The sequence below is a fragment of the Phytophthora cinnamomi genome (genome assembly GCF_018691715.1).
Source record: "Phytophthora cinnamomi strain GKB4 chromosome Unknown Contig21, whole genome shotgun sequence".
Lineage (NCBI taxonomy): Eukaryota > Oomycota > Peronosporomycetes > Peronosporales > Peronosporaceae > Phytophthora > Phytophthora cinnamomi.
Window position 1 is genome coordinate 233,535 of NW_027150954.1, and position 14,357 is coordinate 247,891.

At 51.6% G+C, this 14,357-nt stretch overlaps 4 protein-coding genes across 4 annotated transcripts; 3 read left to right on the forward strand and 1 right to left on the reverse strand.

The window, feature by feature from the left end:
- Nucleotides 1-3,334: 3,334 nt before the first annotated feature.
- On the forward strand, nt 3,335-4,465 carry IUM83_03491 (actin-1; the record flags this gene model as incomplete). Its single annotated transcript, XM_067927496.1, has 1 exon — nt 3,335-4,465. The coding sequence occupies one exon, from the start codon at nt 3,335-3,337 to the stop codon at nt 4,463-4,465; it is 1,131 nt and encodes a 376-aa protein (XP_067795163.1).
- Nucleotides 4,466-5,020: 555 nt separating this feature from the next.
- IUM83_03492 (Multidrug/Oligosaccharidyl-lipid/Polysaccharide (MOP) Flippase Superfamily) lies at nt 5,021-6,604 on the forward strand (the record flags this gene model as incomplete). The annotated part of the gene is made up of 1 exon (XM_067927497.1): nt 5,021-6,604. The coding sequence occupies one exon, from the start codon at nt 5,021-5,023 to the stop codon at nt 6,602-6,604; it is 1,584 nt and encodes a 527-aa protein (XP_067795178.1).
- A 191-nt stretch (nt 6,605-6,795) lies between these two features.
- Nucleotides 6,796-8,262, reverse strand: IUM83_03493 (putative secreted RxLR effector protein; the record flags this gene model as incomplete). Its single annotated transcript, XM_067927498.1, has 1 exon — nt 6,796-8,262. The coding sequence occupies one exon, from the start codon at nt 8,260-8,262 to the stop codon at nt 6,796-6,798; it is 1,467 nt and encodes a 488-aa protein (XP_067795164.1).
- Nucleotides 8,263-12,013: 3,751 nt separating this feature from the next.
- IUM83_03494 (Avirulence protein (Avh)) lies at nt 12,014-13,251 on the forward strand (the record flags this gene model as incomplete). The annotated part of the gene is made up of 3 exons (XM_067927499.1): nt 12,014-12,715; nt 12,793-12,997; nt 13,082-13,251. The coding sequence occupies 3 exons, from the start codon at nt 12,014-12,016 to the stop codon at nt 13,249-13,251; spliced, it is 1,077 nt and encodes a 358-aa protein (XP_067795158.1).
- Between the last annotated feature and the right edge of the window lie 1,106 nt (nt 13,252-14,357).

Below are 14,357 nucleotides of genomic sequence, written 5' to 3' on the forward strand. Positions count from 1 at the left end.
TGCGTGGCAGTATTGCAAGTAGATGTATCTTTAACGACGACAGTTGGGTCAGTGTGAGCACGTCGGCATGCCCACGCGAATGTTCGCAGCTACGAACAGGCCCGCGGAGATCGTGTAGTTCAAGCTGTTTATACTTCGTTCCTGCAGCGCGTGCGCTCTAGAGGGTCAGGGGCAGATTCATCCTCATTGTTCCACATTGAGACGGACAAGACGTTCACGTGGGTCTCAGTGCTTGCCAAGTCGTCATTGTTACTTGCTGTAATTTCGCTGCAATACATCGATCAGAGCAGTGCGACTCCATCATTTGCGCGTACGGATAGTGTTATCATTTCGCTCGATATTAGCAGCACGTTCGACGTCTGCGACAACAGCGAGTTCGAATACACTCTGTGCTTATTGACCCTTGACAGAATAGAGGTTCCCAATAAACAACGTACGAGGCACGACTTCCTAATAAAAAAAACTTGCCGCGACTTACTGGATCAACTCACTGATAACCAATAGTAAATACATCAGTAATAATAAAACATGCCCAGAAATGTAAGCAATTCGCGCTTGGTACAACCAGCATCTACCACCATTGCTGCAACTGGTTTGAAAGAGGGGGATGAGGAGGAGTAAGAAGAAGCAGCGACTGGGTAATGATGACTTTAAAGATAGTGTGCTAAATAAGTAGTGAGTATTCACTCATTGCGCACAACTTGTTATCCAGCACCAAATGTGTGTTTGTGTCTAAATTCAACCATATTCTAAACCCGTTAAGGTATATTGCTTACTCAACTCGGCATTTTGCTCAACCAGTCGTTTTCCTGGTTACCGCTTTAGTGAAAGAATGAAATAACGCCATTATTCGCTGGCGAGGGGTGGGACACTCCAATCAGCATCGTACCATAATGCATTTTGCCCAGCCTCGAATACCAGCGCAAAATCGTTGAGTTACCGGTAGCAGTAATACATCACAGTCTCACTCGGAATTGCATAGTTATGGAGTTTTCCCGCCATTGTCTTCAGTGCAGTAGGAGCTAAAACGACGATGACAACTCCTAATGAAGTTGTGTAAATTATGTGCTCTTCGTTCTTTGCATCGCTTTGGTTTGGTTCAGATTTTAATTTAATAGCCCGGCTGATACCAACGGTGTATTCCTGCATCCTGCTGGCGCGGCACCGAAATGGATACACGCAGTACCACCTGCGTGCATAAGTTCGCTCTGACACGGCACAAGCACGAACATTTCAGCATAGTCTGAAAGTGGTGTGTGTGTGTACACTGTCAACCCGCCAGGCAGTCCACGTCCTTGTGTTATTCGATGAATTAGTCGAGTCCAGCTCAGGAGAAAGCGAGTCGGGTCTGGGATCAGCTGAAGTACACTTCAACTTGAAGACGGTCATTTGAAGACGATAGCTGCATATCGTAAAAACGCTTTAATACGGGGTCTTGGGGCTCTACAAGCTGGAAGAGTGCGTCGTGCTCCACGGCAGCGATCCAAGAGGCCAGAAATCTCCACCCACGCGCTGGCTTGGTGCCAAACAAGCCCAAAATGCACCAGGGCAAGCGATTAATTCGGTGGTCGAAAGATTTGCGTCCGGGTCTTGGTGCTTGGAGCCTCCAGTGATCGCGGCGCTGATCAGCCAGGCCGATACGCCACGCGGGAAGAGCTGGCATGTCGCCGAGGACAATTAGTCGACGCTCGCGGACGTCTGAGTCTGCGGCGGCAAAAGACAGGCTCGACGATACACTGCAGCCCCGTACGGTAAGGACGCCAAGCCGGAGTTTACATGTACGACTCAACGTGCGACCAGGCAGGCTACACCTCCTCCACAACGGCGCGACACCGCCAATGCGGCAATGCGGTGGAGCCTGTCGAGCCTCGGCAGCCCATAGAGCGACTGGCCCTTCCTCGTTGCCGCGAACCCAATGGCATAGCGAGGCCTCGGTCTCCGCACGGACAAACAACGCACTTCAACCTGGACACGGATCGCCCCATAGGGCTGGCTGCAGGCCTGACCGCAGCTGGCCGCCCGCCCCGGCGTCCTCAGGACGCGGCATCTGGGCCTAGCTCGGCTGAGGCGCAGCAGCTGGGGACAACCAGCTAGGTAGTATGTACATGTGCAGGCAACAAGCGCGCTTGCCGACAGCCTGCGTCCGTCCGAAAGGATACGGACCGGCGTGTCGTCGATGCGGGCTCATCCTGGCATGACAGGCGAGGCGAATCAGGAACCCAGACCTGCGCATCCCATGCAATGCTGCAAGCTCTGCGCACGGCCCAAGCAACACTCTCGTTGCCCAGCGATGCTAGGTGAGCAGCACGGCAACCAAGGGCAGCAGGGCAACTTGCTGCTTCAGCGTTTCCGGGAGCGCGCTGCAAATCGCGCGCGGCGAGCAGAGCGATCTACGATTGAGCGCTGGCCTCGCTGACGTACGCGGGGCGTGTCTCAGCTCTGCGGCGGGTTCGGAAAATCGGGCCGGCATACAAAAACGCTGTGCGAAAGCTTAGGCGGGTTCGGAAAATCGGAAAACGCATCCCTAACCTCAGGTAAAAATTGACCCCACAATCAGACAGGCTCACACCTCATCTAAGCCTAGTTGAGGCGCCGACCTAAGACTCTATGCAGTCATATAAACTAGATATATGACATTCAGAAGGACATAACTTAATGGATGCTACTAGATAGTGGCCAACAAAGTCCTTTATTGGAGAACATAAGGCTTTCCATGACTGTCTGGAGATCCACGATGATTGCGCCCTGCCAGGCAAAGAAGTCCTGCAATAGCACCACCGAGAGCTGCTCGCAGTGCTCGCATGGATGTATTTGCCGTCGTACCTGGCCGCGTACGTCGGCAAAAATGATGACTAGGTTGGTGTACAGCCCTTTACAGCTCGAATACCGTTGTGCACCTTGCAGCGTCGCTTCTTTTTTCAAGCGAGGCAACGCGAAGCGAAGCGCAGGACGATATTGCTCGCGTGCTCGCTGTGCAGTGTGTCAATATGTACATGCACTGCAGCGCGCTGCAGGCCGGCGTTGCGAGCGTCAAACGGTTTCTGTCGATGCCGGGCGTCTATTTGAGGCGCGGGCCTCACCCAAATGACCAGCGTCGGGTTGAAAAACCGCCTATGGAACGGCGTTCCTCTTGGTTTCACTATAGAGATCCCTCCGAGGATGGTTGACGTCCCAAATTACACTCGCCCTCTCTATCTCCTGGGAGGGACGACGCGCCTGTCGTCGCTTCACCTCAGGAGCCAACTCCCCCCCACTCCACGTGGCTCATTTCCCTTTTCCCCCAGTAGGCGGCAGCTCCCCAAGACCCCAAGCCCACTCCCTCCTCTGCATCAAGATGGCTGACGAAGACGTCCAAGCCCTGGTCGTGGACAACGGCTCCGGCATGTGCAAGGCCGGTTTCGCCGGCGACGACGCCCCGCGCGCCGTGTTCCCGTCCATCGTGGGCCGCCCCAAGCACCTGGGCATCATGGTGGGCATGGACCAGAAGGACGCGTACGTGGGTGACGAGGCCCAGTCCAAGCGTGGTGTGCTTACGCTGAAGTACCCCATCGAGCACGGCATCGTGACCAACTGGGACGACATGGAGAAGATCTGGCACCACACGTTCTACAACGAGCTGCGCGTCGCCCCCGAGGAGCACCCGGTGCTGCTGACGGAGGCCCCGCTCAACCCCAAGGCCAACCGCGAGCGCATGACGCAGATCATGTTCGAGACGTTCAACGTGCCCGCCATGTACGTGAACATCCAGGCCGTGCTGTCGCTGTACGCCTCTGGCCGTACCACGGGCTGCGTGCTCGACTCCGGTGACGGTGTGTCCCACACGGTGCCCATCTACGAGGGCTACGCGCTGCCGCACGCCATCGTGCGTCTGGACCTGGCCGGCCGCGACCTGACGGACTACATGATGAAGATCCTGACGGAGCGCGGTTACTCGTTCACCACCACGGCCGAGCGAGAAATTGTGCGCGACATCAAGGAGAAGCTCACGTACATCGCCCTGGACTTCGACCAGGAGATGAAGACGGCCGCCGAGTCGTCGGGCCTCGAGAAGAGCTACGAGCTGCCCGATGGCAACGTGATCGTCATCGGCAACGAGCGCTTCCGTACCCCCGAGGTGCTGTTCCAGCCCTCGCTCATCGGTAAGGAAGCCTCGGGCATCCACGACTGCACGTTCCAGACCATCATGAAGTGTGACGTCGATATCCGTAAGGACCTGTACTGCAACATCGTGCTGTCGGGCGGTACCACCATGTACCCGGGCATCGGCGAGCGTATGACGAAGGAGCTGACGGCCCTGGCCCCGTCCACCATGAAGATCAAGGTGGTGGCCCCGCCCGAGCGCAAGTACTCGGTCTGGATCGGTGGCTCCATCCTGTCGTCGCTGTCGACGTTCCAGCAGATGTGGATCTCGAAGGCCGAGTACGACGAGTCGGGACCCTCGATCGTGCACCGCAAGTGCTTCTAAGCTGCCCGCAGAGGAGCCCACTGGTCTTAGAATCTGGGGCAGACCCGCCGCCGTCTGCGCGTAGCATCTTGAGGCTTGAGTGCTTCGGTGCGCGCGCCCGCGGCGGCGCCTGCCGCCCATTTACTTTCAAGCCTTTCTTTGCCTTAATTTCTAAAATACTAGGATTGATGTTGTGATCTATCCCGCCCGCGTTCGTTTGCCGTTCGGCCTCCAGCTAAGGAGCAACGGCCATTATTGCCAGCTCTGTGCTTGCCCTTCTCTTATCGGAGCTCCTGTGAATATGATTCTTCTGGGGATTTCTTGTGGTAATCTTGAACCTTGAAGCTGTGTCCTGATATCTTCATACAAGGATACACTGTGTACCGTCTAGATGCCTAGCATTGGCCCTCCCTGTTGTTTGCCGTGCATCCACTGGTCAGGCAGCGTCGCTGATGTGGCGCACACCGCCGGAACTACAAGTTGAGTGTATCTGCCTGTAGCTAGAAGGCCGACCAGTCAGTCAGTCACTTGGGCTTTTGCCCCTTCAGGTGACGAACTAGTCTAGCTACTAGAGCCATGGCGGACTCGTCGGAGCAGACGTCGCTGCTGGTGGGCGAGTGCGACGTGGACGTGGACTTCGCGCCCGCCATCATCTCGCGCGGCTCGAGCTTCCCGGCCGCCAGCCCCACGTACGTGGCGTCGCTGGACGTGGTGCGCGTCCGCGACTACGAGACGGAGAGCGACGCGGCGTCGCTCGTGCAGGAGCTGGCGCTCGAGCAGGAGGAGGAGCCCGAGCCCGTGGCCGCCGACGAGTTCTGGAAGACCATGGCGCTCGCCTACCCCGTGGTCGTGACCTACACGCTCGAGTACCTGCCGGGCCTCGTGTGCATCGTGCTGGTGGGGCACCTCGAGTCGCCCGACACCAAGCGCTTCGTGGCGGCCGCCACGCTCTCCACCATGTTCACCAACGTGTCGGCGCTGTCCATCGGCTTCGGCCTCACGTCGGGCCTGGACACGCTGTGCTCGCAGGCCTACGGGGCCGGCAAGCTGGACAAGCTGGGGCTCTACCTGCAGTCGGCGCTCGTGGTGGTGGGGGCGTGCCTCGTGCCCGTGTTCCTCATGAACTGGCACGCAGAGTACTTCCTGCTGCTGGCGGGCCAGGACCCGGAGGTGGCCAGGCTGGCGGGCGAGTTCTCCAGGGTCACGGTCTTCGGCGCGCCCTTCCTGTTCGTCTACGAGATGCTGCGCAAGGTTCTGCAGGCGCAGAACGTGGTGCGCCCCATGGTGCTCTTCGCGCTGGTGGGCACCTTCGTCAACGTGGTCGGCGGCTACGTGCTCACGTACTGTACGCCGCTGGGCTTCCACGGCGCGGCGCTGTCCAGGACGCTCGGGTACATGGTGCTGCCGCTGTGTCTGGTGCCGTACTTTGCTCTCAGTGGGAACCACCGGCGGTGGTGGAGCGGCTGGCAGGTAGAGAGGGCGTGGGCGCTGGTCCCGTTGTTCCTCAAATTGGGGGTCCCGGGCCTGCTTATGATGGCGATGGAATGGTGGGCGTACGAGCTGTTGGCGGTGATGGCAGGGAACCTGCCGGACGGTGTCGTGGCTGTGAGTGCTCATGCGGTGCTCATGAATGTTGCGTCGTCGATCTATACGGTGTTTATGGGCGTCTCCGTCTCGAGTAATATTCGTGTTGGCAACTGTTTGGGGGCGAACCACCCGAAGAAGGCGAGAGTCATCAGTCGCACGACGCAGAGCACGGTGTTCGTGCTCTCGTGCTTCTTCGCGGGACTCGTGTATCTGCTCCGCCACCAGATCCCGCTCCTTGTGATCAACGACCCGGTGGCAATCCAGCGCGCCTCGGACGCGCTGCTTGTGATGGTTCCCTACGAGATCATCGACTCGCTGAACTGCGTGATCCAGGGCATCTACAAGGGCGCTGGCTGGCAGGACATGGCCGCGAAAACCAATGTGCTGGCCTTCTACGTTATCGGCATCCCCCTGGGAACCTTGCTGTCGTTCCACTTTGGCTTTGGGATCGAAGGACTTTGGATCGGCTTCGGTACGGGCATCGCCACGGCATTTACGGTCTGCAGTGTCAATCTTTACTACTCGAGCTGGGAGCAAATGGCACTCGAGGCGCGTGCAAGACTCGCTCACTGAGGTAAAATTTATATACTTTCACGCGTTCTACATTCTTTAGATCATCTCTCGTGGATAGCCTAAGATTTTAAGAAGTTGGAGAGATGACTGCCGTTGCGCGCCGCAAACGAAACACTGATGCTTCGAAGTATGAATACGAGGATTGAATTATTTGACGGTGCAAACAACAGAACGTTAATCGTCTATTTCTCCTAGAACGACGTGAACCGTTTTACAATCGATTCCTCCAACGGGGTTGTTCCTTCCGTCTCGCCAACTTTGAATACCTTGGCAAGGATGTTAGTTGAATCAATTCCTTCGTCCTTCCACCGGGCAAATTGCGCCTTCTGCAACTGTGTGACTTTTGCGTTGAGAAGTGGATACCGCCTAGCATCCTCCAAAGCCATCGCCAATTGGTCGTCACCACCAAAACCCACTGCCAATGCCTTGACCACGGTTTCGTCGCCAGATTTTTGGCGGTTGAACAGCTTGATGTAGTCTTCCAGCACTCCCAACTCCGGACTGACAAAAACTGCGAGGTCATCTTCCGGGAACTTCAGCAACGCGTAAACGTCGTCAACAGACTTCCCGCTGGTCAGCCAGCCCTCTAATTGCTGAAGCTGCAGCACCGTGGCAATGTCTTTCGTACTATGTACCCCCTTTGCAGCTATCAGTGCTTTTAACACAATAGCATCGCCGTAGTGCGCCGTAAGAGTTCCAATCAGTGACACTTCGTTGGCCGGATTTTTCTTGTTGACGAAGGAGATATAATTGATCAGGGTCTGCAGGTTGATGTCGTTCAGAGCTTCCTGCACATTATCGCCAAGCTTGAGGCCCTGCAAGATTTCGTCTGGTTGTAATTTTCTCGCGAACCACTTGTTAAACAGCTCAGACTGCAATTCCAAGGCCCTTCCTCTCGTAGTTATATCTTCCTTCGCGGTTATCAGCAACTTCGCCAATTTCCTCTCTCCACCGAACCCCGTCGATAAAGTCGCGAGCAACGTTTTCTCAGCCAACTTCTTCCGATTGAACAAGGTAATGTAGTCGTCCAGTACGTCCAACTTTTGGCTGGTAAGCGCTTGGTACCCGTCGTCGCCGAGATTCAAGAGCTTGAATACGTCGACGACGGACTTGTCATTCTTCAGCCAACCCGCGAGTTGATCCTCGCGCAATTGGGTTGCAAGGGCCTTTGTGCCCTGCCGCCTCTGCGCGGTCACGAGCGCCATTGCCACAACATCGTCTCCGTAGTGCGCCGTGAGAGTCCCGATCACTGAGATCTTGCTGTTCGGGTGCTTTTCGTTGAACATGGCGACGTAATTTCTCAGCATTTCCAGCTTTGAGCTCCTCAGAGCCGCCGCGATATCATCGCCAAGCTGCAGATTTCTCAAAACTTGAACCCCATTCGCGTTGTGGTACAACCAAGAACTGAGAGTGCTGGTGGCGCCAGTGACCTTCGACGCACCCGCCTTGGCCAGACCCGCCAAGTCTACCCTCTCTTCGTCATACTGGTTCGTTGTTTCGGAAACTCTTAACAACCTTTTGGCAGGAATAGTGTCTTGGTTACTAGCGAGCGAGTGGTCCGTGACCGGAAAGTCGACAGCCACCAGTTTGGACGAGGCACCATCGACGCAAGCCTGGAGAGCAGCCACTACCAGCAGCACGATCGATTCGGGACGCATCGTTTAGCAGGACTTAGACAACGCTGTGAGTGCGGTCGACCAAATTCCGAAGTGACTACGAGAGGGACTTGCGGGAAGACCATTCAGACTGAAGAGGGAGTACATGTACAGCGTTCGAACAGTAAATCTCTCTTGCTCTCAATCGCACCGTATACTAGATCAATGGAGGAGGTACATGTACAAGATCACAGGTGACTCGGCGATTCGATTGGGTTCGTTTGCCTCCACGTGACGACCGTGGCGTGGAGGCGAGCCAACCCAATCGTGTCAGATTCCTACAGACGAACCGAGCCCTTCCCTAGTAATGGCATCACTTTTTATTTCTAAGTGGAGTGTAATATAACTAGGGGTTGACACGGTTGGAAAGTAAGTAACGTTACTGTAAGTAAAAAGTTTCATTGTCCAATGAAATCAAACCTTGAAGCCTGCCAATACTTTCCTCCAAAACGAGGAAAGTTCGAAAGGAAGACTGTTTGATTGGCTGTTCACGGAAGTAGTATTATATGTTTTTGATTTTATTGGGTGAAGTTCGTGAGCTCAACGGATGGCTGCGTTGCCATCGTGTCATCTGATGTGTCGATATGGGGAACAAAACGCTGTCTTCTTTACGGACCCGCGCTCCAGGTAGGGAGTGCTACCAATTGCTTCGTGAAGCATAGCTTCCTCGTCGTCGTCTTCAGTTCCCTCTACCACCATCGCGGCTTCAAGCCACGCCAGGGCGTTTGCGCGCTTGTACGAGCAATGACCCCTGCGATATGACGAATGGCGAACAAGAACTTTCTTCCAGAAAGAACGGTACAGTACTCACGGATGGGACTCGAACGTTTTGATTTGATTGGCTGCTGATACTTACTTATACAAAATCTAATAAACATACATATTAATACTGTAAGTCGTATGAATTTTAATCCTCAGACGAACCTGTACTAACCGATAGCTATCGACCACGATAACTGATGCGTATCCTGCATTCTACATGATCTGAAGAGGCATCCATACAAAAAGTAAGTGAAGTAAGAGCGCTGTCTAATCATCACACCCGATACAACAACCTTGGTCCTATCAGGTTGGATAGGTTGGTCTACAGTATTAGTAATACTTCTAATTTGACAATATAGTCCTGGTATCACTTGTACCGATCGTTCTAGTGTTTCACAACTTTAGATAGGTTTGCATTATTGTAATTCTTCATGCCGATAGTGTGCAGTTTCGATATATTTCCTCCAATCACACGCGAAATCAGATTATTTTATCCAATCCGAACCGTATTAAAAGTGAAAACAACCCAGCTTTTGTGTACATTATCGCCTTTTCTGGTTTTAGCAGTACGTATGTTCACTCGGTTGGGATCTGCTCTATCTCTTCCAATTGCACCATGGTGAAACAAAGTGTGAAACCTATGCATTGTTTCGAAACACGAAGAAAATGAACTTGACAGGTGAGCAAATCCCAAGAAGATGTGCACTCTCTGTGCGAGGTAAACCCTGGCTATTTTATATAGAATGGCCTCCCTTTCGTGATGGGATCGTACCAGATGAAAATTCATGTACCGTCTAGTCGATGGCGTCGACGTAATGTATCAGCCAGCAACAATTATGAATTGTGCAACGCCGATAAGATGCATTATATTACTTCAAGCATACTGCCTGATCCCGTGATGATAGGAGAGTTTAGGCTTGGTTGGCCGTCTTTTTCATACAGACGTATCCGCCAGGGTGGGATCAATAGAAACTGCAAGGTCGTAAAGTCGTGCAGGCTACACATAGATGCAAATATACTGATTTACGGCTTGGCCGCACTGAGCCAATTACATGTATTTGCGGGACTTCCCGCAGTGTGACACTTTTATCTCCAAAACTCATCCAATTCAGTATATGCATCTTACAGCTGGAGCAAATCTCAAGAACGGATGTACTATCTGTGCGAGGTAAATTACTGATCACGGGGGCGAATTAGCGGGGACGTCTATAATCGAGAATCCAAAGCGATTATCGGCACTGAGAGTTTTTACTACACTATAAAACGTTTTGGATTCTCATACAACCACACTACATTACATGTCCACGATCAGCTTCTTAACATATAAGTGAACACCGTTAGTTTGCAAAAATTAGCATCAGCACACTAAGCAAGCAAAAATACTGGCATTGCTCATCAAGGAGGAGAGCAGGAACTTGCTTACTAATTTGCTTCTTTTTCCTGCTGCAGCAATTCTGCAGCGTATTATAAAGTACTTGCATTAAGTTGCCGACCTCTCGCAAACACAACAACTTGCAGCGGTGTTCCTATCTGATACCAGCTTCAGAAGGTCTTCATATGCTGTCCGAAGTTTATCCAAATAGTCGATGTTAGCATCACAGTTTTGCAAAAGAGGTAGTGCTTGGCATCCAAGCATTTCATTGGAGGAAATGAAGTTCTCGGCTGGCCTACTCGCAGTAGAGGTAAGAACCACAACCTTTTCCACCCAACATGTTTTTCGTGGTCTAGAAAGTGCTACATAATAAACCGTCTAACCCCGCCATTTCTTGTTATACACATATAAACAGTTTGCAAACGTTAGCCTCGCATACATTTAGTGTTTGTTCGAACATTATATAAGGTGCATTAGTATTGATACTACGCCGTAGTGTTGTATTTGTCGAATGAATAGAAACGAATATTACTCGGAAGTATGTTTTGTACGTTGTAAATCTGTCACTCTGAAAACATTTCCATTCTCCTAAGAGCGTCGAGGTTGCACGTTAGTGTGCGCCCGATTCGCTCTCTCGTAGAAGGGTCAATTACTGTTTAGCGAGATCTCGATGACAAGAAGTTCCCAGCGAACGTTCATATGGTTGGCCATCATCTTTGTCAAACGCAACAAAATTAATATGAAAAGATCAGTACCCCCGAGTTGTGGGTCCCAACGAGTTCTCGCAGCCTATAGAGAGCGTCGGGGTTAAAACGTCTAGCTGCACATTTTTTTTTGCCTTACTCTAGCAAAACATTTGCAAACGCTAGCGACTGTTTTACATCGTTTTCGTTTCGTTTTAAAGTGAAGTTCATTGCAGTCATTTAGTTCTAGGATTCCTAAAAGTTATACAGTGGTGTGCGAACAATGGTGAACCTCGTACAAAATCACGGATTCTGTACAGTTGCCTGTATGTGTGCTAATTACACGTTTAGCAATAATCGAGTTCATCGTTTCGACGGTAAAACATTTCTCTCTTGGAGGCGATGCCTGTAGTTGAAACGAGACCCCCCCCAAAAAAAAAAAAAAAAAAAACCAAAAAATTCTCTACTAAAACAACAAGGTAGTACTTTAACCCCTTCAGTACGGCTCTGGAAACTGCAAATTATGTAGCATATAATAGGCTACATAAGATATCTTGATAAATGTAAGCTTTTTCATTTCATTTTCAAGGTTGAGGATTGTATTGGGTACATTTAACCTTTATAAGGTAACGACCAAGCACATACACCGTCGGCACAAAGCCCATAACTCTCGACGCTCGCCAAAGATAAATGTATGCTGGTGACGAATCCCCGTATCCATGTAGTTTATATGCAATGTTCTGTTTCCTCTTAACATAACTTTTGTACAAATATGCAGCGTAAGAGCATCTCCATCGGAAACGCAATAGTAGCAACTATTAATACTCTTATTTCTTTTCGTCAAAATTTAGTAACTTTTACCTTTTCATCACTAAAACTTGATGACTTTCCCGCTGAAATACCCGTGGCAATCAATTTCCCAGTCGCTAGACGAGCGATGCAGTCGACCAAGGAGCTCAAGCGGCAAGCGTCGCTGGACAAGCGCCGGCGCCGCAACCGCGAGGCCATGCAGCGCGCGCGCCAGCGGGACAAGGACAACATGGAGGCGCTGCGTCAGGAGGCCCGGAGCCTCGAGGAGACGCACCGTCAGTTGCTGTCCCAGGTGGACCAATCGCTGTCCCGTATCTCCGTCTCGGCGGCCCCGACGGACCGCATTGCGGACCTGCAGCGACGCCTGGAGGACACTCGCGAGCAGGCGAACAAGCTCATGCGACAGAACCTCAAATTTCAGCAAGAGATGGGAGAGAGAGTCAAGGGGGAGGACAGGATGGAAGGGTTGCTGGAGGAAATGGCCCGGGAGCAACAGGCCCAGGAGCGAGTGTACAGGCAGCTGTGTCGCGAGAGCCCTGTGGATCCAACAGTTCAGAATGGGTTCAGCGCAGATCGCATCGATGAAATTATTTTGAACTCGAGACGCGAGAGGACGCTGGTGGACAAAGTGGGCTTTGCGGACACACAGCGTGTGTATCTCTTTGGGTGGACAACGCTGCATCGGTTCAAGGACGACAAGCTGTACTTTTCCTTCAAGAAGATTTTCCGGAAGCGGTCAGCGACGCACCTGGTGGATCGCAATTGGGCGAACGAGATCAAATTCGTAACTTACCGAAGTGCGTCGGAGGCAGCGACACAGCAGTTCCATGTAAGCATCGAAAGTGGAAAAATGCGGCGTGCCGTTTGGTACTAACTTGCTCTTTTATTTGTGTTGGCCTGATGTAGGTCGTGCAGAAATTCAATGATGATACCTATTTAATCGCGCGCGAGAAGGTGGACCCAGATGGCGAGGAGAAAGTGGTGCGTTTGCTGTACCTTCGCTTTCGTCTTTTCGAAGCGAATGGCTGCTACGCGATCGTGACCCAAAGTGTCCCGCAGGACCCTGTTCGATACGGTGGTTCGCTAGAAAAGATTTGGGCGAACGATGCGTGTATGTGGAATCATTTCGTGCCGGTTGTTGACGAAAATGGAGAGGAGCATTGCGAGATTCATTTGACGGGATGTTCGGCTATAGGGGACCCGAGAAGTGTTCGGGCAAACGTACTGGAGACAGTCATGGGGCTTCTTCGCTGGGAAAATATTAATGTGGGTCCTACTCTTTCGTTGACACAAGCGTCAACAGCAGAGAATACTCCGCCAGAGCAAGCTGAGGGAAAACGTATGTGTGTGGAGTCAACTATATGATTCAAAGTATTTCGAAGTAGGAGCGACATACCACTTGTGGAGTTAGCTGCACCAAAACGGGTTGAATATATGGTATAGCGTCAGGTGTCTTGTTGTCTATTGGACAACGTCGAAGCAACATATTTTCTAGCGTACTCGATCATTTATACAATACTTAACTACATGTAGTGTTGTTTCAAGTTCCTGTTATAGCGCGAGTTTTTCTTTTAAGAAAAAAAAACAAATTTCAGGCCTGGGCTTCCGCGACAGTGACATTTTTTTATTTTCACGATATGTACGAGTATGATACACAGAATTGTGTGCTGGCCAGTGATGATGCAGATCCTGGTCACTAGTACTATGTCGCGACAAGATCGGTTCGTTTGAGATTTCTCATAGCCGTATTAAAGTACACCAATCTTTTGGCACCTTGGTATCATAAACTACAGTACAGCTAGGACTGCTAGCATAATCATGCTCACGGATCAAGGCTCGAACTAGCCCGCCCGCGAACGTCTTATAGTCGGGGTGCTCGCGGTGCTTCGCCACGCTCTGTTGTTCACCAGTGTCACCATATTCCACGAGACGCATAAAAAGCAACAAGGTTAGTCCCAAGACACTCCCGCCAAACAGTAAAACGGGGTAGGCAGTTTACGCACGCTCTCCTGGTCATAGCGTGACATTATGTCTTCAAAAATTGTTTAACTTCATTCGCTTTAGTACGTTGCTACTTCGAAGTGAATGGAGGGAAACAGCAGCGCTGTCACAGCATCGAATATTACCACAAACACAGTTGCATGTTGAGGCAAAACTTTCTACTACATGTAGTAGTACGACTGACCCGCTGGATACCGCTAACCGCGTTAATTAACGAGTTATCGGTCGAGTCCGCTCGGACATGTGACAATATGTTCACTACTTCGACGTACGTGGACTTTTTTTTTAAACCTAGCTTCAGGACAAAAAATACAATGTGAATCACTTTATCTCACATAGAGCGATCACCATAATGTACGTACAGTTTTAAACATAACTAAAACTGTACAATTCAAATGGTGTTAGGCGGAGCACTTGCGTAGCATCGAGGGGGTTCCTTCAAGTACTTGGCGAACTGGCTTGCGATCAGC